Source organism: Ascidia mentula, chromosome 5 (genome assembly GCF_947561715.1).
Source record: "Ascidia mentula chromosome 5, kaAscMent1.1, whole genome shotgun sequence".
Lineage (NCBI taxonomy): Eukaryota > Metazoa > Chordata > Ascidiacea > Phlebobranchia > Ascidiidae > Ascidia > Ascidia mentula.
This window is the reverse complement of record NC_138570.1, coordinates 10,989,998-11,014,505: the sequence shown is the minus strand read 5'-3', so window position 1 is coordinate 11,014,505 and position 24,508 is coordinate 10,989,998. Positions and strand designations below refer to the sequence as shown.

At 37.3% G+C, this 24,508-nt stretch overlaps 2 protein-coding genes across 3 annotated transcripts; both read right to left on the bottom strand.

The window, feature by feature from the left end:
* Positions 1–1,087: 1,087 nt before the first annotated feature.
* Positions 1,088–10,718, bottom strand: LOC145902545 (glypican-5-like). Of its 2 annotated transcripts, none has more exons than XM_082990560.1 (12): positions 10,236–10,718; positions 9,413–9,574; positions 7,698–7,881; positions 6,334–6,502; positions 6,119–6,276; positions 5,862–6,039; positions 5,332–5,380; positions 4,833–5,118; positions 2,995–3,129; positions 2,274–2,394; positions 1,967–2,183; positions 1,088–1,900 (listed from the first exon to the last, which is right to left on the bottom strand). In XM_082990560.1, the coding sequence occupies exons 1-12, from the start codon at positions 10,390–10,392 to the stop codon at positions 1,635–1,637; spliced, it is 2,082 nt and encodes a 693-aa protein (XP_082846686.1). In that variant the 5' UTR covers positions 10,393–10,718; the 3' UTR covers positions 1,088–1,634. The 2 variants fall into 2 exon arrangements, with proteins under 2 accessions (XP_082846686.1, XP_082846685.1); XM_082990559.1 differs by having other exon boundaries at positions 1,088–1,927; positions 1,988–2,183.
* A 1,471-nt stretch (positions 10,719–12,189) lies between these two features.
* On the bottom strand, positions 12,190–21,104 carry LOC145903912 (DNA replication licensing factor mcm7-like). The gene is made up of 16 exons (XM_082992099.1): positions 21,003–21,104; positions 18,358–18,440; positions 16,890–17,054; positions 16,619–16,750; positions 16,307–16,483; positions 15,877–16,014; positions 15,602–15,784; positions 15,436–15,517; positions 15,248–15,364; positions 14,794–14,951; positions 14,414–14,566; positions 14,025–14,206; positions 13,586–13,669; positions 13,353–13,521; positions 12,752–12,861; positions 12,190–12,635 (listed from the first exon to the last, which is right to left on the bottom strand). Exons 1-16 carry the CDS (start codon positions 21,034–21,036, stop codon positions 12,422–12,424), a joined length of 2,181 nt encoding a protein of 726 aa, XP_082848225.1. The 5' UTR covers positions 21,037–21,104; the 3' UTR covers positions 12,190–12,421.
* Positions 21,105–24,508: the final 3,404 nt, after the last annotated feature.

Genomic DNA, 24,508 nt, shown 5'->3' with positions numbered 1-24,508 from the left:
AATGCATCACATTTGCCTAAATACAATTTTTTTAGAAAGGGGTCGATGGTTAGGGGGTGATAAAATGGGTCGCGGTACGAAAAAGGTTGAAAACCACTGACTTACACAGTTTAGCTGACCGCTGGGATATAAAACAACACCGTTCAAAGTTAAATTAATTTTACCCTTGAATTATACTTGCAAGTTCAAAGGTAAAATTTCAGAATAAGGAATTGAGAGATTTGGTAATGACACAGGTTTCTCGGTAGAGTTAATTATACTCGCCCTGAATATTCGTAAAAAAGCATTTTCAATAGCCGTATTGGGTTTAAAAACATTTTCCTTTTCTGGTAAATGAAGCTGAGTACTTTCGAACGATCGCATTTCCGCCATACTTCTATACTGATTACCTAAGACTAAAACATTGCACAACAGCGTAAAACATTTCCCGGTGTTCTTTCAGTGAGAAATGGGCTATATTGCAGGTTTTTAATTGTAAACTAAAGAATAAAAATTATTCCTGCTTTTTCAGCTTTTACACAGACCAGATTTTTTACATTTTAATGTCATTGTTTTTCATGAGACCAATCTCCAGTGGTAAAACAGAAAAGTGCCTTATAGCACAATGATGCTATACCAAGCTGCGTAATTAGATGATACACCCTGTTTTCCAGCAACGAGTACCAAGCTTCTGTACAACATTGTAAAAGACAACCCAAGACCTGTACAAAAAAACTACCGTTGCGTGCTTTTCTTATTTCTTAAACCCGCATAACACTCACCGCCAAATCTAAAAACACATTTAAAACAATTTCGAAGTTTCTTTTAAATCCAACCTCTTCGTCAATGCCACGTCTTTGTCGTTCCATGTTAATGGTGGGATCTTTACCCACAAAATTGTTATTTCCTACTTTGTGCTCTGAACCTAATTTTTTAATGCACCTTGCGTCAATAGACAATTCGTGATAATTACAAAATAATGAGGCCATTATCATTTTTCCACAGTTACAAAAACAGTTCGACTTAACTGCTAGGGCCTGTGAGTATAGTAAAATAAACCATAAAGTATAACTGTTGAATTTTAATTCAAAACAAAATCGTGAGCGAATAACAGAATTGCAGTGATCTAAAATTTAGGTGTCTGGAAATGTATTGAAACTAGGAAGTCCAACTGGAACTGTTTCTGAACCTTTAAACCGGTTTCAAGTTCAACTGAATCTGAACAAATAAAACTCTCTGAGCGGTTACTTTGTTCAAACCGGAATTAATGAACGAACCCCGAACCGGAACTAAATCTGTATGACAAACGGTTCGACCCCCTGATTGAAACATTACGTTGAAGGTCACGTCCAGTATTTGCTTGTCTTCAAAATGTTTGTTGTTCATGCTGCAATCAGGTGCATATATATACACAAATATATTGAGCAAGTGAACTGCACAGAAAAACATTAGCAGTCTAAACTCTAAAAACGGTGCATTGGCGCTGTATCGTTTGATTTAGTTTCTATGTGTAAGATAGGCTTGCTGCAAATAGTTGGTTGCATATATAATGCTGGAATGCTTGTTGCTAATTTCCCTGGACAACAACTAAAACGTAAACAACAAAAACGATAAAGAACATGCAGAATAGAACTTACATTTTCACAGGATCGGACTTAAGCTCGCAATACAATAAAGCACACAACAAATGCTAAATATAAAGTTCGCAATCTTGTATTTTTCTGGGAAAGTTTGGTCGCCGAGTTAACACCGCCATCCTCTAGCGTTGTTACATCAACAGTTATAAGCAATGTACTGATTTTCTCTGTATTGACGTTTGAGGTATTGAATATTTGCTTTACTGTGTCTTTTTCGACTTTGAAATCAGTAATCCGAGTTGCTTTTATGCTGAGTGTAGTCGTATACATCTGCTTTCTTTGTTCTGTCTTTGGTTGATTTGGAAATAACGCTGGAAAGGCATTTATTATATACTTCTTAATTTACCAACTATTGCAAATATATTGCTTGCCTATGGATCGTCCAGTTTGGTCGACGTCTTGTGGCTCCCCACTGCTCTCTGCGGATCCTCCATCGACACAATTGTCCTCGTCATCACAAGGTGCAGATGTTATGCTTATATTGCGACGAAGGTTTTTTTTAACAAAATATGGCATTTCACGAAGAACCATTGGAATGGAATCGTAGCCATTCGGTAGTAACAACATCTGTAAATAACATAATTGATAATTGCATAACATATATACTATAGACTATGTGTCTAGATACTACAGGTACTACACTTTTTGTTTTCTCACCTTCGAGCTGAGTCTGAGGTTTTCCACAGCCTGCTGCATTCCAGGATGCATGCCTTTTACGTTCATTTCTGGATTTTTTTGTTGGCCTTCTAGTCCTTTAGTCACGACTCGTTCGTTGTATCTAACAACAACACAAAACTTAGTTTATTTCTACGAGCACCAAACTAATCTTAACGAGGTAATGCTAGTCACGTTGCAAAATTAAATAAAATAGACCAGGTGCATGGATCAACAATTATAAAGGGACAAAGCGCAACAGGATGACAGGAAAAAGCGGTTTGGGTGAAATATTTACTTTGTAAAGCCCAGGTTAATTCCCTGCGTGATTCGCTCAAAACACCGATCCCGCCTAACTTTGAAGTCGTGCGTGGTTCAGCCGGACTGTTGTGTCGGTGTGCTTTTGTGTTAGGTTGCCCGATTATTTAAACTTTTCGTGAACACTCCCGCCGTACAAACCATTTTCCTTAAATGAATGCAATTTTCTTACAATTTTCCTCATTTAAACCGTTAGGGAATGGTTAAATTCAACTTCAGTGCTGATGTTTATTTTGTTGTTTTTCTTTCATGAACTAAAAAATAAGTAACCAAACGGAACGAGTCCTGATGAATAGATGTAATAACTATTTTAAATGGAATATGTAATAGCTTCAATGGATTAAATCCACTGTACTATTTTATGCTGGTACAATATAAATATCAGAAAAGCATATCGTCTTCTCACCTGTCAACCATATTTTGTCCGTCCCAGCAGTTACCAGACGTGGAAACTGGCAATGATCTTTGGTTGTTGGGGTCACAAAGTTCGTCTGGTAAGGTCATGAAGAAGTTCAGAGAAAGACTCAATTGGTTGGCAAATCTGAAAAGAGATATTACTCAAATTAGATGTTCACTAATGACTTTACAGTAATCCATTAAAATTGTCTTCTTGCATATCATATCAGTAAAACCAACTTTCCCACCAATTACTGAAAAAAAATTTAAAGCCGACAGGACAAACTAAAATTTTAGTACGGGTGCGAGGGGGGCATTAAACGATACAAGGCCTGGGATTTGGAGCATTTCGTATATCTTACACGTCATTCCTAGACTCGAGGAAGTTGAGGTCGGGAAAAAATCAAACATCATGCGCAATATTTACAATCGGTGAGTTTCGCACAGGTATTGTACAAGAAACTGTATCAACGTCAACAACAATTTTCCACAAATTCGCGGATTTCAAGGCAGAAATTAGATGCATCGGTATAAAAATGATATAATTGTTTTTTCTAGGAAGTGACTGAAGTGCCAGATCGTCTACGATTTCCCAATTCTCACAGTTACTTGACACTATGCTCGCCCCTTGAAAGTGGACTCAGCACGCTCGACGGACATCAGGAGGATTTACTGAAATACTTTCTTGAACAAAATAACTGCGCACTCTTCGGTTACCAACACGCCACGGGTAACTCGAGATATTTCAGTGATAAACGGAGGTGTTGGTGCCTCCCAACACTCGCGCGAGGAAGTGTTGTGTAAACTTCATTGTGATATCGTTCCCACACGAAAAGCAGTATGAGTTGCGCCAAAGCTCAATCCCACTATAGACATGTTTTGATTGAAGGAAGAAAGTACAATTCGTGCTTTTGTAAATCAAACAAAATTGGTCTTAAATAGTAATCTCAATTCTAGTGGCCTGCGCCGAACGTTCGTTTTGAGATCTTGGAACTGATTGACTTTCACGCAAAGCGCATGAATTACGTTACAACAACGCGGGAATTAGCGACTCCATAAAAGTCTTTGTTGCGTGTGAAACGTTAATTGACTTCCACAAAGAAACCTCAAGTGGTACAAAAAGGTCACTTCTGATCGGGCCCCACGCGTCTATTCTTACTTGAGTTGGTTTATTTACCTCGCCCATGTACTGGTCTTTGTTAGGTGCCTGATGCGTCAACATAGTACTAAAAAGGATGTCGAATTAACTTCGCAGGATAAAGTCCAACGCAATATAGGCACACGAGAAGTGTGCAGCATAACTGCAGCAATTCAAAAAAGGCACTACTTGTGTGTTTCGTGTTACATCGGAATCCAGACATATTACTTTGCGCTCACGTAAATTTAATTTACTGATGTGATATCCGTCACGCCTGTGCACGCGAACGATTTGATAATCATTTCGCATGACACCCCGATATGGTGTCTTCCAGACCTATTCGTTGTTTTTGAACAAGCGTGGACGACACAAACACCAAATGCTCTTTTATGCACAAGTCATTTAATTTTATGCTCTGCTGCTGCTAACCACATCAGGAATCTCACAGATCTGTCTTACAAATAGCAGATGCAAGAATGCATATCACACGAACTACTGTATACTCAAGTTTGTGAACCGCATAACCTGTCACACTAAATAGTGATATATACCTAACAATTTTAATGTGCTAAAGGCATGTAAGTGCTAGGTCACATGCCATATATTTAGTTTTGTTTTTATTTTATTTGCTCTACACTTTAGATTTGCTAACCATTATTACATGGAGTATATGACTGTAGGAATTTATACGTTATATCAACGTCACCTACCTCAGCATTTTGGTTCGAAGGCGTCGACCAGGTGTTTTGTGTGAGCGGGAAACTTCATCAATTTTGAAGATGTCTCCTTTCTGTATTTTGTTTGTAACTGTTTTTTCAGCAGACGGTCCTGGAGCCGCCAACTGCAAAACTTCATGTGGTGGTCGAATCCGTCTTACTTTGGATGAGCGAATTAAACCTTCACCATGCAATTGCTCAGCTTGGCGATTTTTTCGTTCTCGGCTTCTTTTGCGATTTCGTTTGCGTTTGGAAAACTTTGTTTCTTTGGCTGGAAAATCTTAATCCACATTTTCGTTTTCGTTAATCTCATGTATCGTTAGTGTGCAAAGTTGCCCAGTGCAAAAATGAAATAGAAGAAACTAAAATCTCTTAGTTATGTAGCATATGTACACCTAAAATTAGTTAAAGCTCCAGAGGCAAAGAAATGTTTGACAGCCAAATGTCTTGTGCGCCCTATATACCGATAAGTTTATGATGAAAAAAAATATACCCGACGAACGCTTTTCCCTTCCTTTGCAGAAAGCACTGTCAGAATATTTCTGAAAACAAAATCGTATTTTTAGGGGGAATTCGATCACAATTTGGTTTACTAAATATGTCATTCAGCAAAATCAGGTTCCGCCTTTATTAAATACTTTTTTAACAAATGTTAGATCAAAAACATTCGTGTCCTTGTCTTTTGTCCTTGATTTCGCTTTTGCAATTCAAGTCTGGTATAACACAACAAACCTATGTCGTTTACCGTGTAAAAGGAATTATTTCGCGCTTAAGACCAGACGTTACTTGTCAAAAACAGTTATATAACGTAACCGCTTTAAAACCTAGGGAGCAAATATATTCCAGGACAGATCTGCCGTGACAATTTAAACATTCAACCTGGTAGATTTGTTTTATTTTTTACTTGCAACAACACTAAAACAAAACTACTTGGCGCCCAAGTATTACTCTGCCAATGCCCAACCGCGCAGAAAAATCGAAATTATTATTTGTTTCTGACAAGTTTTATTCAAGTAGAGTTACCTTCGTCGCTGGCCATAAATTCGTCTGATTAAAACTTGCTTCGGTTATTTTGCGTACAAGGTGAGATATTTCACTTTCGATGTCGCCTTTCTTATAGTTTACTGAATTTGCTAATGCGGTGAGGGCTCCAATATAATGTTTCCAATACAAATCCATCTCTGACATGCCAACAAGACAGCTATATACAATACACAATGACGGTTTATATATACACGATGATGTCAATTATAAACAAAACAACATGTATTTGTACCTACCCCCGCATGACATTCTTGCACAAACCAGAACATGGCTTGATGAGGGTTAGGCCATAGCAGTGTGAACAGTATTGCATTTTCACGACTGCCCGGTTGCATTTTCGATTTTTCACAGACTTTGTGGCCAAGTTCAACGCTTCCAATCCGGATTTTGTTGACTGAAGAATAGCAGTGGTATAAAATACTTGGAATATACTTCATACAGTTGTACATACCTCATAGAAAGTGAGCGTGTTGTTATAAGCGGCAAATAATTGTTCAGCGAGAAGTTGTGGAAGTCGGCCGAAACACTCACGCTCATTGTACTGATCATATATGCATTTGTAATTGTTTTCAGTTGAAAAACGATTTTTCACGTGAAGAGAAAAGATGCCTTTAAATGTTCTAAAAATATATTACAATTTTGGGTTGATGTTTGGTTATCTAACAAATTGAACGTCACAACTAAAAAAAGTAATGGCTTTCGTTTGACGCAAGTTCGGTTTTAATCGGTAACATAAATTATAACTTGACATGGTGCAAAAAGGATTGGGCTGGGCTGGCGTATCAAGTAACTGGTACAGGGTCACTGCAAAGCTAGCTTTGGCAATGGTTCAGGTTACACCTTGACGTCCACTGCCTTGACCTCGCAGCGACGACAGACAACCGCCATTTCAACAAAGGGCTTGCACGTTTTTCTGCATCGTGATAACTAAACCGTGCTTTGACCAAGACGTAAACAGCCGTAGGTTTATGAAATTTGAACGCGGGTGCTCATTTTTGGTTTCTAACAATGGTATGCTGTATATAGCGTGACCACCAACTTAAGGATGCATATTTATTACTTGAAAAGGCGAAAATAGCAAAAAGCAATCAATCAAACGTGTTCAAACCAACACATTGCCACACACGATTGTATGGGCGGGACAGATTTTCTGCGACAGAGATATTGGTAATCTCTATTCTGTAAATCTAGACTCGATCACAGGCTGCAGGCCATCCATCAATGGCAGTGCCGCTACTGCCACACGTGCGCACGCGCTTTAACTTATTACGTTTTATCGTAGTGCTTTCGTTCCTCGCATGTAATCAAAGTCTATCTCGCATACATGTACCGATAAGGACGTAACTCTAATCCTGGTAAACAGTATTATCTGCATAATAGGAGGTGAGATTCTTGTTGAGGCGGCCTTCGCCTGATCGTGGGTGACAATGAACAGCTTGGTTACACCGCAAACATCTACGCCGCCAGTGCATCAAGTGCAATGTGACCGATGATTCGCGTGCATAAATCGATAATGTGCGATAATGATGTGACAAAACTACCTCAGTCTTTTTTAGTTCGCAAAATTATGGTTCCGGGAGGCCTGGTGAGATGCTCCAGTAATCTGGGCAATTTTGTTTATCGTGCTGCCAACTCACAGGTAATTGTTGTCACTCGAGCATGTGCGAAATTGTCACCGCACAGCAATCGCGACAACCCATTTTACGTCTAATGTGTTCCGGAAACCTTTAATGCGGAGTATGGATTAAAAATATCACATGTACACGGACTATCAAAGTAGTAAAAGTAATTAAATAGAAGACCGTTCAATATTACCGACTCAAAGCTGCCTCTATTTCTGAAGCCATGTCAGGACGATTTGTCTCATAACGTGCAATTTCGAGGCTATCGAACAGAGATTCTGATATAATTTTCGCTCCATCGATGTCGGTTGGGAATGCTTTACTTAAAGTCATAGTTGTTTCATTCCGTTTTTGTGCACTGAAGTCTTGCATATCATCTGCAATAAACATTACATCAAGTAAGTTAGTTAGTTGAGAAACCATTATGCATCCACGCCGATTTGGTTATGGACATCGGCGACCTGAATCAGATCAAAGACAAACAACAAACAAAGATTCATCCATTACTGACACTACCATCTCTTTGGGCCCTTTCAGCTCTCTCCGAGGCCGGTAAATATCCGCTTGGGTTTTGTTTGGGCTTTGCACGATTACGTTGGTTTGTAAGTGCTAAAATCCCCAGAAAATCCAGTTGTGTTCCACACTTGTCATTATTCGCGGCTGGCTTATTTACGCAAGACGGACTTGAAACGATAAGTCGGCAACACAAGACAGACACCGGATCGGATTATAAACAAACAAGCATGTGGACCTTCGAAAATATCCGTTTCACAGCGGTCTATTCAGACGTAATCACGCGCACCTGTTTAATGGCGAGAAATTTGTTCGCATGAGGTCACAAAAAGATACGACGAAAAACCTAACGCAAATTTACAAAATAGTTTGTGGGAAAAAATGATAGCATGATTATTAAAGAAATCAGCGAACTTTAACCGAACCAATCATGCCAGGCAACTATAAGCTCGCTTTGGTAAGTCCGCCGAAATCTAATGGAATGTTTGCAGGGTTAGTTTGCACAGACAACAAAGACGTTGTTTATGGCTTGTTTTCGACGCTCTTTGGGTTAACTAGGCGATTTCTTACGTTTCACTGAATCATCCTAGTGGTTTGAGCTTCCATACAGCGCTGACACAGAACAAGTTAGGCAGCACGCGTGTGGGAATGCCGTTATTGATTGAACAAACACTTCGGAAATTGTTCCCCTAAAACAAGCTCTATTAATGTTTAACGCGTCAAGGCACAAACCGACTTATTTAAAAATAAAATAAAACAGCAGCTAAACCATGTGATACGTTCAACTTATCTCGGCTGAGTTTTTGCGTAACCGAAAACCGACGGCTTTTCGCGGGACGACTTGTCAAGTGCAAACTAACAGAAGCGACCTATACAGTGTTCAGTCAACAGAGTCTGCTTTTAACAATTTGCTGCCCGTGAGAAGAACGAGTGGCGCCAGGCGAAATCCATCTAGTCGCGTTAAATGCACCGCTTGCTTCCAAAAAAGACAATAGTGTACTTAAATCGATCACGGATACAAAGCGAAGCACGTCGAAGTCAATCAACTAGAAGAGATGGAGCGGTCAAGTTCTTGCTACGCGAAAAAATGTACTGACTTTGGAAGCGGCAAATTAACAGGCTGTGATCGTGACTTTTGAATCGTGGTCGAAGCTGAACTGTAGACGACGGATTTGTTAACGTACAATGTCGTAGGTTAAGTGTGTAAGCATGACACGTGCAATCTTCCAAATCAAAACAAACCAACAAATGTACGGCCCCAAACACTTTCAAGCAATGATAATGCGTGTCTAGATGGGTTCAGCAATACGACACTTATTTTAAGGAGGACTTATTATGTTACGATTGAAATGAAATTCAATGCACATATAACCAACGCAGAAATATGACCCGTACCTTTAAATTCTCGAATAAACGTTGTAAAAAAAAATTTTGTCGTCGACAGTTTCGTTTTGATAACTTTCATGAAATCTTGTTGTGAAGCTTGTTGATATCTTCGCTCCATTTCCGCCGTGCAACACGTTACTCGGTTGGTTGGACATATTCGTAAGTTGCGTGCTGGAAAAATGTAACGTGTGAAAGCATATAACACACATAGTTTGGATACGGGTTTTGAAGTCCGTTCGTATTATTTTATAATTGCTATTTGAATTTGCAGTGCGATTACATTGTTATATAAGGATTTCCAATGGTACGTTCTTATTTGATAAATATCAATCTGCGTATCGCGAACCAGGTATATATTAAAATTCCAGCATGGAATATGGTGAGATATAGATTTAAGAATAGATTTGTTTTTATAATTTGCTTGGTAAGCAGTTATAAAAACGAAAGCCATCACCGACAGGCAACCTAGGATTAACATACAAAATGCCATTTGTTTTATGTGAGGTCGCCTTTTGTGGCGTTTACTGCTATCCCGCCGTGAGGCAAATTATCACCTTCACGGTTTAGTTTGACGAATCTTTTTATTTCATTTCCTTGTGGTTACACGTGACAATCACTTGAATGACCACATATCGCTCGCGGTCATTCGGACTTGCTCGAGCCTTTTTGATGATTAAAATAAACATTATGATTGTGAGCAAGGTCTGTTTGCGGTGGGGCATAAACCTAAAGCATGAACAATTTTACACTTTTCGGTTGACTTTGTAATTCTTGCGTATTACTTTACTACTAATCAGTGGAGCAATATTGAATCTACACAGACCACACTTACTTCGTTTTGGCGCGTACGGGACCATTTTCAATGCACCGATGTCATTAGCAGCAAATGTTCTCCGCACATCTCCACACGATGTCTCGCCAAATCCATTGCAAATTCCCGAGACACACCACATTGTGACACACATCAAAGCCAAATTTGGCAAGAACATAATTGTTTCCTCAACCACTATGTACCACAGCGGACTTGAATGTTCGGCCTCAAACAAGTATACCAAGCACAACTGCACACTTCTCACAGCTACATTCCCATATTCATAAGTTATAAATGTACTTCAGAATTTCCGGATAGTCCACTTTTATCAACCGATAGCGTAAGTTATCTTTTCGATGCAACGATGAAACCAACTTCGTCCCGACTTCTGTCTTTCTGTCCTGACTGTCTTAAGGCAACTTTTTCTCCTCCGTCGCCAGTGTGTTTAACATACAAAACGGAAACAGCAGAACATCAAATCGTCTGTAAACATAAAAGTCAGTGAACAACAAGCGGTAACTGAACACACTCTGTTTGTTGTGACATGCACCAGTTGCGCGAGCCGCCGCTTACACCTGTACATCGCATTTCGTAGTTTGGCTGTATGAGGGCATCCGCTAGAAGAGAAGCCGCGAGGAAAAAAATCGCGCGCCCCGGCCAGTTTTTCTCTCACAACGAGGTTTGCTTGGAGAGGGAGTTTGTGACGTCATGCAGTCAAGCCATTTATCAATCCTGTGGAAACAATACATGTTTGCTGAGAATTTGGCAGCACGTTGTTGGCCTTGCCACAATTACACTGTTAGTTCTGAGATGATTGGTTAGGTCGATTTTAATTAAGGCCCGTTTTCCTGCGGTCATCTGTCGGCCCACGAAACCTCTTTAAGTGACAAAGGCAATTTGAACCTGTCTGGGAAGTGGTGACATTAGCACTGTTCAATCGAAATTGACCCTCAACCTTCACGACAGCCCCGTCTACTTCATTCGCACGCATTTCAGTATTTCAAACAAACCATAGCAGTTGCATTTATAGGATATAAACTCGTGGATCTGGACCATTTGCAACTTCAGGGAATTGGCAATGCTCATACCGCAATAGCACGGACTCATCAATAATTTAACGAATGCAGAATAGATTTTCCCTTATTTGGCAGAACACACTCATTAGATGGGAAAAGCAATTTAGTGGTGTTTATTCACACACGTTGAATAATTGCAATATGTTTCGTGCAAATTAATAAAATTATGTACTGAAACAAATTTACCTAATTAGTGTGCATCTGACGCTACAGACACTGGCTGCAAAAGCGTTTGAAGTTACTGGATCGATCAGATGAAGCGACGCAATTATCGGAGTGCACGGAGTCGATAACAATCGATATTTTCAACCATAGAATGAAAATTTTTTTTTTTATACTTTCTTTTATAAACAAGGGCTTATAATGTAGAAATACACTTGCTGATGTATGTGTTGTTATGTAGGGCTACTTCTCGGATGTCGCCAACAAATTTCTTGCTTGATCCGGGGTTTGCCGGTAAAGTCACGTATGTCATCTCACAACGGAATCAATTTATCGAACGTAACGTGCCGAAATACAGTTTGCAGTTATCTTATCGCAACCCTGGTAATAATTAATCTCAAAAAGAAGTTGGCACAGTAACATCGCTACACAGTGGTTTTTGCCCTTACCGTTACAAATCAGTCACATCTTTCTGGCCAGAATTGTTTCAAAACATTTCTCGTGGTTTCACAGCTTTTAAATTTGTTTATGATATCGTCCAGCGTAGGTTAGTCTTCAAACTTATTACGCCGTGAAGGAAAATTCTGAACTCTGGTATTCCATATTAATTAGGCATATTTTATATCTAATCGTAAATTTAACCGCGCCTGAACTATTTTATACCAACACCATTATTGGACTTCTTTGCTGCGAACTAAAAGTGCCCACTTCACGAACTCACTACACACTTGAACACACTAATGCTTTTATTTCTGAAAAATGGCAAAAAACATAGATTGCGGACTAATTTACCAAATTCTCATCTTCCAGCCCTCGGCTAAACGGCAATAACTTCAAACAAAACAGACTAAAATCCATTTTTGTAGCAAATTTTTTTACAAATCCACATGATGAAACACAAGTAATCGAAAATTGGTCAAGCTTTTTCACGGTCAAGTTACTTTTCGGAGACGTTATTTGCAAAGCGTCTTAAATAAACGTTAGGCGTGTTTTCGCTGCGTTTAACAACCAAACGTTCAGCGATTCGTATTCTTCAATAGCCTCGTCAAACTGGTCAGGTGTGTAACCCTTGGCAACACAACGTTGACGGGCGTCAGTGACACGGACACTTGTGACGGAACCACCGTCCACTGACACCATGTCTCGAATAACTTGGAAAATTGCATCAGTCGGCCGTTGTTTTCTGTAATAAAATTTACCCAAATAGTTAACAGGCTTAATATAATCTAGGTTGACTTATTACAAAAAGACAATACTTGATAGGTAACTCTTATGCTCAAAAACATCCCTTTCACCAACCTGTGTAAATGTTCAGTCGCAGGGTTGAGGGTATCTTTAGACATTTCCATCATTCTCATCGCTTCATTCACGTCATCCTTTTCCACTACGTCTGCAAGTCGAAGACGGGCCTGGAACCACATTCGTTTAATGTAAGTAAGATTTGAAAATTCAATTTAATTTTTTTACATTGTTACTACGGCTTCTTCAACAATAAGGTGCATGAAGGCATCCGGTTTCCAGATCAATAACAGTGCAATGCATGTGGATGAAAAGCATGTTTTGCATCTAGTATTGACCGAAACCCAGAACCAAAAGGTAACTATTAAAAAGGTAGGCAGGTAGTGCTTTAGGCAAACCAGTCTAGGGAAGTGCAATAATTCTTTTGTAATTATTAATGCACTGGCCCAAACTGCGTCGCAGAAAGCCAACTTTTTTTTCACATTCTCCCACACAGAAATAAAAACAACACCAGGTGATGACAATCACGAAGTCTTGAAGGCCGGGACAAGTGCAATACGATAAGATACGTGTAAATACACTCGGTCTGACCGACATGGCGTCATGCGTTGAAACACGTCCCACGCTGTCGATTGTTTATTTCAGTGCTTTATTCACTTACCAGGGCGGTGGCAAGGCGCAAGATCGACAGCAAAGTTCGAGCTGAAGTAAAAGTAGCATCGTGGCTCGCGCGCGCCTCCTTGCGGAGTTCAACATATGCGGCTGTAATATAATCAGTCAATTCGCGAGGAACAACTGGTTGTTTTTTCTTGCACAATGAAATATACCGCCTGTAATAATAATTTTGCTATGTAAGTTCAGAGACAAACTAAAAAAACATCTCAATATATGCACCTCATCAGACGCATATCAATTGGTTCAAACTGCAAAGGAGGATGCACAGAGTTCATGTGGACGTATGTGATATGTTGAGCGAGTCTGTAATAACGGACAAATTTTTGTTGTAAATGCCAGGTAACCAATGGAGTTCTGATGTACAAGAAAATAGGTATTGGGAAACATCACAATATCAGTTTAAGTAGAGATGATATAAATATGTTGACTCTATATTAACATGCTTAAAATCTTAAAAGATACTGTAATACAAAATGTTTATCATATGACAAGGAAAATGACTCCATAAACTATTTCTAATGCTGCTAGGAAGAACTATGTTCATGTAGGGAAGAAGCTATTTAAACAGAAGATTTCCATGTTAAGTTAAGAAACACTAAACTATATATATTAACTACCTAAAAATTAAATTAAATATATCCTACTATGCTTATCACACCTCAGGTCATTTTCTCTGTCAGGTTTATCTTGGATTAACCAAAGAAGATCAAATCGAGACAACAATGCAGCAGGAAGTTGAATATTATGCTCGATGGATTTTTTTGGGTTATATCGACCATATGCTGGATTTGCAGCAGCCAAAATTGACACTCTTGCATTTAACGAAGTCATTATTCCAGCCTAGAACAATAAACCAAGCGCTCAAATAATGACAGAAAATGAATTGACCTGGTTTAGAACACAAGGCAGTTTGTCCCAAGCTGACTAGCTTATATGTACATATACACAACTTAAAATGTATTTTGTTAAAATTTTAAAACATAAAATGTATCAAAAGGTTCACAGATATCCACAGTTTAAACATTATATATTTTTTACTGGGCATGCCTTAGCTATAGATATTGTTTGCTGCTCCATAACTTCATGTATAGCAGTGCGGTCGGCATCCATCATTTTGTCAAACTCATCGATGCAGCAAACACCCTGATCTGCAAGAACAAGGGCTCCTCCCTCTAAAACCATCTCCCCTGTAACTTGATCCTGAAACATGACATTTTTTTTAATTTTAATGTTTAACTTGTGTCTTCAACATTAATCAGACCCAGGAAGAAATTTTGTTAGTTGGCTATAAAGTAAACTAAATCAAGAAAGACTGAGCAACATTTTGTGATGAAGAAGTAAAGTCGTTTAGTTATGTTGGAAGAACAATTCACAGTGATGTCAAATGTTTGTGCGACTTATATATAAAAGTTGGGAAACTAACTCACTTTCATGACAGCAGCAGTAAGACCAACACCAGAAGACCCTCTTCCAGTTGTGTACTGACTTCGCGGAGCAAGGCGGTCAATGTATGAAAGAAGTTGAGATTTGGCCACACCAGGATCTCCCATTAGACAAATGTTGATATTCCCTCTAATCTTCATACCTGAAAAACACATGAGCATCTGGTTGTCATTGCCTGTTTTTGCAAAGCACAAAATGGAAAAATAAAATACAAAATAATGAGTAAAACAATATTTTATCTGTTGGCAAACTTACAGTCCTTTGTTGAAATGAATACTCAAACACACACTACAAAATTACACAATTGTTACACAAGTATTTTAATTTTATACAATTTACTTAACATGTTGCTTCAGTCATTTACAAAACAATACAATAAATTACTGGCAGGTGAGTAACATGCATAATATTACACACCACTGTAACAGCGCAACTTACCATTTGCGTTTCGGTCAACACCACCAACAAGAAGTAGAAGTAAAGCTTTTTTTATGTCTTCATGTCCATAAATCTCAGGAGCAATAGAACTTGCCAGTTTGTCATAGAAATCTTCCTCTGTTAATGATATGAGGATATGTATTATCATACTAATCCTTTAATGGTAAAGAAATGGCAAATGAACGAACGAGTTATTTGTTCAATTTCATCTTCTGTCATTTCCCCTTGATCTTGTTCATCTTCTTGTGTTTTGTTCATCTTAATCACCCTCTACAACAAACAATAGTTCAATCACACAAAATCCATGTTCTGGGATTTGTTTTGTAAAATATAATTTGTTTCACTAGTTCTTACATGTGCCTCCATATATGAGTCAGTGAGTAAACCCTGTTGCATTTGACGAAATCCAACTCTTAACATGGGCAAAAATACACCAGTTATGCTTATATGGTCACCAGGAAAGGCAGCTCTGGTTGTTTCTCCCCGACAAAATATTGTTAAACTGCGTGGAATATTACCAACTGGAACCATGTCACTCTGAAAATAATAATTATAATAAAGTGAAATTTTTTTTGTGATAAAAGGTAGAGGGGTTGAGGAAAACAGCTGAATACAGATAAATAACCTACATGTTCTTGAATCTTGATCTCCTGAAATTTTGTAAACTTGGAACCACGATTCTGTAAAAAGAGACGACCACCACTTCGATTTGTTTGACATTCCTCGCTTGGACACATCTCAAGGGGCATAAACGTGGGTGATGTAATCTGATGCAAAGGAGAGGAGAGTGTAAAGTTTTTTGCTTACACCTAAAATTATAATCTAAAGAAAGATTTTGGTTAGGATTACACTCATCAAACACATCATAATTCACATCTGCTTTTTTTTTACCAAAACATTTCTGTCAAATGACCAAAGCGCCAGAAAAAAATTAGGACATTTTCAATTTATTTTGGTCATTACGATATAATATACACAATACTACACATCAGGTTTATAGCGCATTTGTTTCGCGCTACTTGACCATTTCATATATGCACTGTCGTGAATTTCACATACTGGTTGATAGGTTTCTCCTCCACATCGGTCACAGGTGTATGTAGCCACTGACATCATTGGTTTAACTTCAGTGGCTCTGATGACAATTCCCCTAACAACTGTCAGCTTGCCAATGTGTGCAGCTTTAACTTCACGAATAGGATATGCTTTCTGTACTGATTGGGCCTTAAATGTTACCTTTAAAATAAAAATACCATTAACAATAATGGAAAACATGCATACACATTACACAAATAATATATGCTGCTGTAGATGATAAGATCCAATTGTGGTGTTGAATGCCTATCATTAACACACAAAACACAACAATACCTCAAATCTTCTCATCAGTTCAGATGGATATCGGTTTCTCCAGTTTCGCTGTTCAGCAGGATCCTGATGATTTCTTTGCTCCATAAGCATTCGGTGTTCTATATATACATCCAAGGCATCTTTGTAAGTTACCTTAAAATAAAAAAAATGATTAAATAAAAATTTAACCAATGGTAAGCATAAAATTTTCCACACAGATATAACAAAAGCCCTGTGTTTTTCCATATCACACAAAATATGTAATAACAGTTTTTGGAAGGAAATTAGGCACCTCGTGCTCCTTGTAATCAGGAAGCAACTCTTCAATGACATCAGCAAAAAGTCGTTGGTAGCGCAGAGTATTTTGCACCACATTTTCTGCCAATTCTGCATCAAACTCCTGAAGGTCATCAAGATCCACAGTAAGAGAAACCTGTTCTCTATGTGCAAGTTTGGTCTGAAAACCAAAACAAAACCTGTAAATCATATTTTGCAACAAGTGCTACAGCAAAATTGCAATTTGTTTTGAAAACAACTAAGAATAGTCACCATAAGTAATTGAGTGAACAAGTAAGTCAACGTAGAAATAAAGTGGGTTTAGCTTTTGAACAAACTTATGGCACAAAGCCCAACACGGCAAATTCATTTTAAACAGCGCCTTTGCAAAACGGTTTACATCTGATCACTTGCATTACTTAGTGGAGACCAGCCATTCCAACGTTGTTAGGCAACAGAACTGGCTTCAACAGTCGTCTAACGTCTTGTAAGAAGTTTGGCGCGAGCGTTTATTCATTCATTGTAAGTAACAGGCAACCACTCACGCGCCTGGGGAGCATTGAAAGATAACAGACGTTGCGCTCCACAGCGCGCGCCAGTGTGGGGCAATCGAAATTGAATCGGCGCACAAAACCGGCATCACTATTCACAGCTATGTAACGCCATCGAGTTTATCCTATTTATGTTCTACTACCTGAATTTAATGTAATTAAGTTTTAAAACTTATAAGATTATCGAAAACGGAGAACTAGATCGACATGCTCCATTATCTGATGGACTTCAAAATATAAACATAATTTATTTCCTCTTTAGAGTTGAAATGAGAATATCTGACCAGAAACTAATAAAGAACAACCAGCAAGTTTTTAACTGTGTTGAACTATACATTAACAAACTTTTTATAATAAAGGGCAAACTAAACTGAAAGTACAGAGAACAGCACTTCAATCAAGCATAGACTGAATAAACTGTTTGTGCGCGCGGCTACTTTGTTTTGTGCCTGGGCCATTTGGGATTTTAGCGCCAAGGGATCTACTCACAACACGTGGTTGGGTAAATGTGTCAAAAAGTGACACTTGGTCCGGCGCTAACTCCCCAAAACCAGTATCGTCCAACGACAAACAATAAACTGCTAATTTATACAGCTGGCAAATAAGCGCAATGTGGCGTGAGGCAAAAATCGACTTCAGAACTTAATTTTATTTTGTGGCGAAAAATGAACTATAATGCAACTGACCCGCATATTGTATACATTATAACTAAGGAAACTGACGTGTTAGTTTAAAGATGCCTTGAGGCAAGACAAACTGAAAAACGCGTTTGTCCGACGCACCTTGCTGAAAACGGCACCACTAAAACTTTGCACGAGACAACACATAACACACAATAATCAATATAAACAATGTTCGGCAATAATTAATTTGACGTAACTGCATCAACAAAACGCTTCTAAAAACAATACATGTGTAATATGCCAGACTTACCAGTATTTGACCGTATTTGAAACACTTTCCATTTCCTGAATCATCTGGCTGGCAGAATTCACTCAGAAATGTTTTACATCTCTCTATGAAAACAAAATAATATAAGGATTGCCAAAAATCCTAGAGTGCACAGCACATTGACACCACAGTTCAAATCTTTGCTGAGTATAGTGCGAGGTCTCATAGGAAACGCTACTGACAAACACTCCCAACCTTCGCTGCCGAGGTCTATTGTCCAACGTCTCGTAACAGTTCAAACTAATGCCCTATCCTTTTCACAAATACTCCTGAATAAAGCGGCTCGATTACATAGGTAAACAAGGTGGGAATGGCGCCGAACGAGAAGGCCGTTAAAGAAACGCTAACGAACACAAAGCAATCAAACCAATGGCAACGGGCGCCAAATCTCCAGTGTCGCGGCATCCCCCAGCAATCCTACTACACTAACACAAGTCTTGAAAAATTGCGTAAACTCGTTCGGCACCCATTGCTAATTTAGTTCAACAAGTCGGAACAGGTCGCTTCTAAGGAAAGAGAACTGGGATGACGACCATCCGCACAAGTATTCTTCACGGTACAGTGATTAGAAAGACGAAGCGCAGAGACGGAGGGCGGGCAAGTGGGGCGACGCGCTTATCTGGGCACGCGCACATTCAAACGTGCGCGCATCTTCGTACTTACAAGGATTTCTCGCGACGGTTTCTTCTATTACGATCGCTCCTAGCGCTTCGCAAGGCAGCCAGTTGTTGCCTTGCTAGCTGGAGAAAAGGCAAACCGCTGACAAGTTGGCCGTGAGTTTTGTTGGAATTCTGCCATTATGATTACCATGTTTCTTAACAAATCGTGCTATCATTTTATTAATCAACAGTTTTTGTCCGAAAGTTTGAAACCAACTGAAACGCCCATTTTCCTCCAACGCCCTCAAAGCTCTATCACACAATAGTGTTTTTGAATGTCAGTTCCGCACTGTTGCACTCAACGGCTTCGCTTTTATACCAGACAACTTGAAAAGTATTCCAAACAAAGATGTAAAAGGCAGAAGCCACTCCACAGAAAAAAGCTATCCCAATAAAACGCTGCCATTCATAGTAATAATGAATACACTGGTTATATTCACAAAAACCGGGCAAGCTGCATGTCTTCAAACAAAAAAAATAATTTTTGTTTGAAATTAGGAAATTTCATTCCACAAATTGCTGTATCATTGGCATGGCCATCTGACCCTGGGGAACTGTTCCTTTTTGCCAATAGCTAGCCTAAACAAAGACATTGGATGTAGAACTGCCCCATCTTAAAAATATATTAAAGTAGTCAATTTAATGAGACGTAATGGCATTTCATTCTTTTCATTCCTTTTGATATAAATATCATTCACAAGTTTTTATTCTTGATTAAAGACATCACTTTAACACATTTTTATACACTTTAGTTCAAGTTAGGTTTACAACTAATAAATAAGCCATTGTATGCCCAAGTTTAAAAGGTGTAATCATCTTTGGCACTAATATACACCAAAATATTTTTTGAATAGTTTTACTGGAATTATGATCAAGCTTGATGGCATAAGTGTTTTCTTTTACAAATTTAAACAAACTAAAAAATATTAGTATTATGTGATTAAAAGAAACTTTAACACCATAAAATAATATGTTGTCATAAATACTACAAACTAGTTTACCCAAATAATCAATATAGATATCAAGCCAGTAAGTAAAACAACACAACAAAGGTAACATACAGAATTATTTTTAAAAATTTATATATTTTCTTTACCTGCATCTTCTTGTTTACAGTACAACAGCATGTACATGATTCATGATTTAATTTAATTTTGCAGTAAAAAAACAAAAAAGTTTATTGAGTTTTTTAAAATGTATTTTCTGCATTTTATTTACTTATGATCCCCAGGATACCAAATTTATAAACATTTTGGTGATGATCTGTGTGCTGTTTCATCCTGTGTGTAATGTTGTCTGTTAATACTACAAAAATAGCTTTGCACAGAATGATTCCCGAATTTATGTATCTTTGTTTAAATGACCATAGTTTTCAATTAGTTTAATATTAACATTTCTACATTTGCTGGACCTGTGTTTGAGCTTAGTTTTTTTACATTGCTTCTGTGTTTTGCATTCCGCAGAAACTGATGATGCCCTTTTCAGGGCGAAATATATTTTTCTGTTTTGAAACATTGTTAAGAGCTGTCTGCAAGATTGATTTTTGCTGTTATACTCAGCAACTAAATGACCATCAATAGTAAAACGTATAAAATTGCTGGGGTGAGACCATAGTTATGCAGCATTCAATGTTTTTGTGCAGATTTTAATGTTGTTGTCCTGCAATAATACAATCCTAAAACATTTTGCATACACAAGGTCTCTGTTATTTATAATATATAATTTTTACCCACTCCTGCATAATGGGTTTCACAGAAAAACAAAAACGTTTTGCCCTGGAAATACCAATTGACCAATTGAATCATACTAAAAACCTTCCACCATAAAATATATTATTTACAGCAACTTTTTAGAGTTATAATAGTATTGGACCAAGCTGTAAAGTTACCTTATTAAAACAAATTTTTAAACGAGGCTTCAGATTGTTAAACAAACACATATAATTATGTAGTATATATTTATATATACCTTTTTCAGCAGGATAATTCTTCTTTTTATCCATTGTTTCAGAGTTTCTTCGAATGGCTTTTAAATAACAATTTTGTTAGGAGAATATAACCAACTAAGTCTGACAAAATACAAAATGTAAATTCTTGGAAGAATCAAATTCTTATGGGTAAAAAATACTTTTAACATAAAATTTAAAGGGGAAAAACATCATAAAAAATTATTTGACATAATATTATTATGTATATATGTTACAACTGGAATGAGGACAATTCCATTACTGTTTTGGCAAAGGTTGACAGCAAAAGTTTAACATCTGCCGAAGCAATAAAGAGCAGGAAAATTAGGTGCATGTTTTTTTCGGTTCAGTTTTTAACAGACAAATTTACTTGGATTAAATAAGATCCAGATAATCCGAAAACATGATTCAAGCCTGAAATTCTTTAAATAGTACATACATTTAAATAGTATATACATGTGCATAAAACTTAAATGTACAGAAGCTGTCAAAAATCAATGGGGTGTTTTTGTTTTATACTAGCCTTGCTTGTGTTATGTTGTTACAGAATATTTTTGTCAAAATAATTTTTTTATTGTCACACACGCTTGTGGCAAGCCATCATCAACACAGACCTCAACCCTTAAAAACTAGTAAATACATTGTGTTTAGTTAATAGCAAATCTTTATAAGAAAACATTTCAAAGTTCATCCGACTCAAAGATCCTTCATATATTTTATTTGTAACACTTAAGATTGAAATTGAAAAAAATGTCATGTGCGGATGATAAATCCTTTTACTTGTTTGAAATTGTATCGGCAATTTCCCCTAAAAAAAATTAACAATACACTAATATACAAAATTTTTTGACTGGACTGCACAATCAATGCTCGCCAACAAAAACCTTCATACAAATTACAAACCTGCCAATTTGGCTATGTAATATTCGATTGGACATCGCAAAAAATGAAAAAGTTATGCATGTATTTACCAGATAGGAAAAAATGTCGAAAAATTAACTGATAATTCGAGCAATATAGTTTAGCTAATGCATTAACATACGGAACATTTCAATCGTCCACGCAATTTACGATCCCAGAAAAAAAATCCCCCGCACAAATAACTAACTTTCCAATCTGGTGGATTTACCATTGTTTGAGGCAAAAACATGTTGAAAATAATTATTAATAATTAGGATGCCAACAAATAGGGACAAACCTTAGAAATAAGGTTTTTGTAAGACACCGGCCATAAACGAAGGAAAAATATGGGAAAGAAGCCCCCAAAAAACCTGGACAAATTAAAAACTTTCTACTGACTTAGAACCCAAATTAAAAAGTTTTTAAATTGTGTGAAGGATTATTTTCAGTGAATGTTGATGGTGCAAGTTGTATGTTAACGCTATGTTATTTCTTGTCAGAAGTTCTATTTTTTAAGAATTGTATTACACCTGGCAATGACATTTGTTTCCAATCTGCCCCAGAATTCAGCTCTGCATAAACTCGATACCAAATTATTTTTCGCACTTTTTCCTTTTCAACATGCCCAAAAGTGCAAAATTCCGCAAAAACAAAAATTTTAAAGAAGTTTACAAATATAAATTCCGAACACACATGGTGACTTCATGTTTGCAGTTGACTTTACTCTTTCCAGAAACAAATAAAAATGGAAAAATAAGACTGTGAACATCAACATCTGTAATGCTGCAAGATATTTATCACAATCATCAACGCAATAACAGTTCGATGACATATTTTATTAAATGGTCAGTTTGTAGCGTTTGAAATGACACAAAATGCCATTTTGTCACATATTTAAGGAATTAACAATACAATTAGGCAGAAAAAGCACCCAACTGGCAAACCTAATGTTTTGGGATGGGTTGCAAAAATTTTACCTTAAACTTTTTTCTTATCCTTGCATCTTAATTTACTGCTAAAACACAACAAACTGCCTTCAATGTAATGGCATTTTCTTGCACAATGTAGAGTATATAGGCCTATCGCAATAAAAATAAAAAATATGTCTTTTTGAAGAGTACACTAGAAAAAAATAATGGCCTATTAGGCTATCGGCAAAATTAAACACCTTTAAACAAACTTTTTTCGAACAAATTAAATTATTATACTAAAGTCAATTTACATAATCAGGTCCTAATTGTCCCAATTTCTTGTAATTTTTTTTTATACAAAACACACTACTAATCCTGGAAGCAAAAACAGCAACAAGCACCACTACTCGCCTCTTTCAAAACCGAATGGCGGGAAATCTTAGCTGCCAACAAAGAGTAAGTCATATTGTAAATATATTTTTTTGTTAAACATGCTAAAATTAATATTTTTAATAAGTTTACAAATACTAGTTGACAAAATTATGTTAAAGCATTGCATGAACTAATTTTCTTCTGTGGAGTTGGAATTAAAACAAAGAGTATTTACTTGTTTAGAACTTTACCCTTTAAACGCGCTGTAGTTCGCGGGGCGCACTAATCACGTGATTTAGTTGTTCATTCAACCGTGATTGTATCTAGCAAATATTTGTTTCTTACATTTGTTGCAACGTATGTATTAAAAGTATTTCTAACGAAATATTATTTCTAGAAAATAAACTTTTCGAAAAAATAAACCTCGTTGGGACAACAACTATTAGAAGCACAGTGTCCTTGGACGCTACCTAGCGACATTATATTGGCAAAATCTATTTGCCTGAAAATTTGAAGTGTCTTCGACACCAACTAGCCTAGGCGTTTTCTAATATTTTAAGTTGATATTGGGAAGATTTTAATGCATTTAGAATGTTTAAATTTTCATAAAACGAGTTGCATTTAAAATTTATATCAATGCATAAAATGACCACATTAAAAGCCACAAAATATTGCGAATTCCTTTCTCAAGTTAACCTTATTCAAAAATAGTAGCTGGCACGATTGATTTTGTTTTAAAGTGTCTTTTGTTCTGTGATTCTATTGACTGCACATTCTTCACGTAAGAGATGAGCAGTGACGGCAGTATTGATGCTACATGGCTATTATAATTGCTTGCTCCGGGCAATGCGTGACTGGTATGCGAAGCATTTGCCCGCCGCGACCGATCGGGTTTTTTATACAAACAAGTTTGGCGCGCGGTTGAGGAATGTCTATCCTCGGTGTGTGTGCGTGTTCGTTCCCTCAGTGAAAGGCAAAAGACGCCGTCACCGAATTATTAAATAGATCATATGCTTGGCAAGTCTATCGTAGTTTATTTCTAAAATCAGACTGTGTATAATGAGCCAGGTTCAATGTTGTAACCGCAGGCAACATTTGTGTGGTCAGATTCAGCAGATGGTGGAAAAAGCGAATGACAAGGTTCAATTCATCGACAGTTATTTTTCTCAACAATTTTACAAGAAATAGTGAAGTCACTGTGGCAGCTAAACAACATCAATTGCAATTAAAGTTTAGTCTAGTAACTTTTTGCAGTAGGTATTTGCTGAAAGTAATGACTGCATAAAGTGATAGTTGGTGACACAACGTAAAAACTGATGCAAATT

Excerpts from the sequence above, each read along its gene's own strand:
- LOC145903912 (XM_082992099.1), bottom strand. The coding sequence starts at position 21,036 with ATGGATAAAAAGAAGAATTATCCTGCTGAAAAAG. Across the intron at positions 15,518-15,601 it reads ACTCATATATGGAGGCACAT|AGGGTGATTAAGATGAACAA; the intron begins GTAAGAACTAGT and ends TGTTTGTTGTAG. Across the intron at positions 12,636-12,751 it reads GCGACTGAACATTTACACAG|AAAACAACGGCCGACTGATG; the intron begins GTTGGTGAAAGG and ends ATTTTATTACAG.
- LOC145902545 (XM_082990559.1), bottom strand. The coding sequence starts at position 10,392 with ATGTTCTTGCCAAATTTGGCTTTGATGTGTGTCACAATGTGGTGTGTC. Across the intron at positions 3,130-4,832 it reads CTTCGAACCAAAATGCTGAG|ATTTGCCAACCAATTGAGTC; the intron begins GTAGGTGACGTT and ends ATCTCTTTTCAG. Across the intron at positions 2,395-2,994 it reads GGACAAAATATGGTTGACAG|ATACAACGAACGAGTCGTGA; the intron begins GTGAGAAGACGA and ends TGTTGTTGTTAG.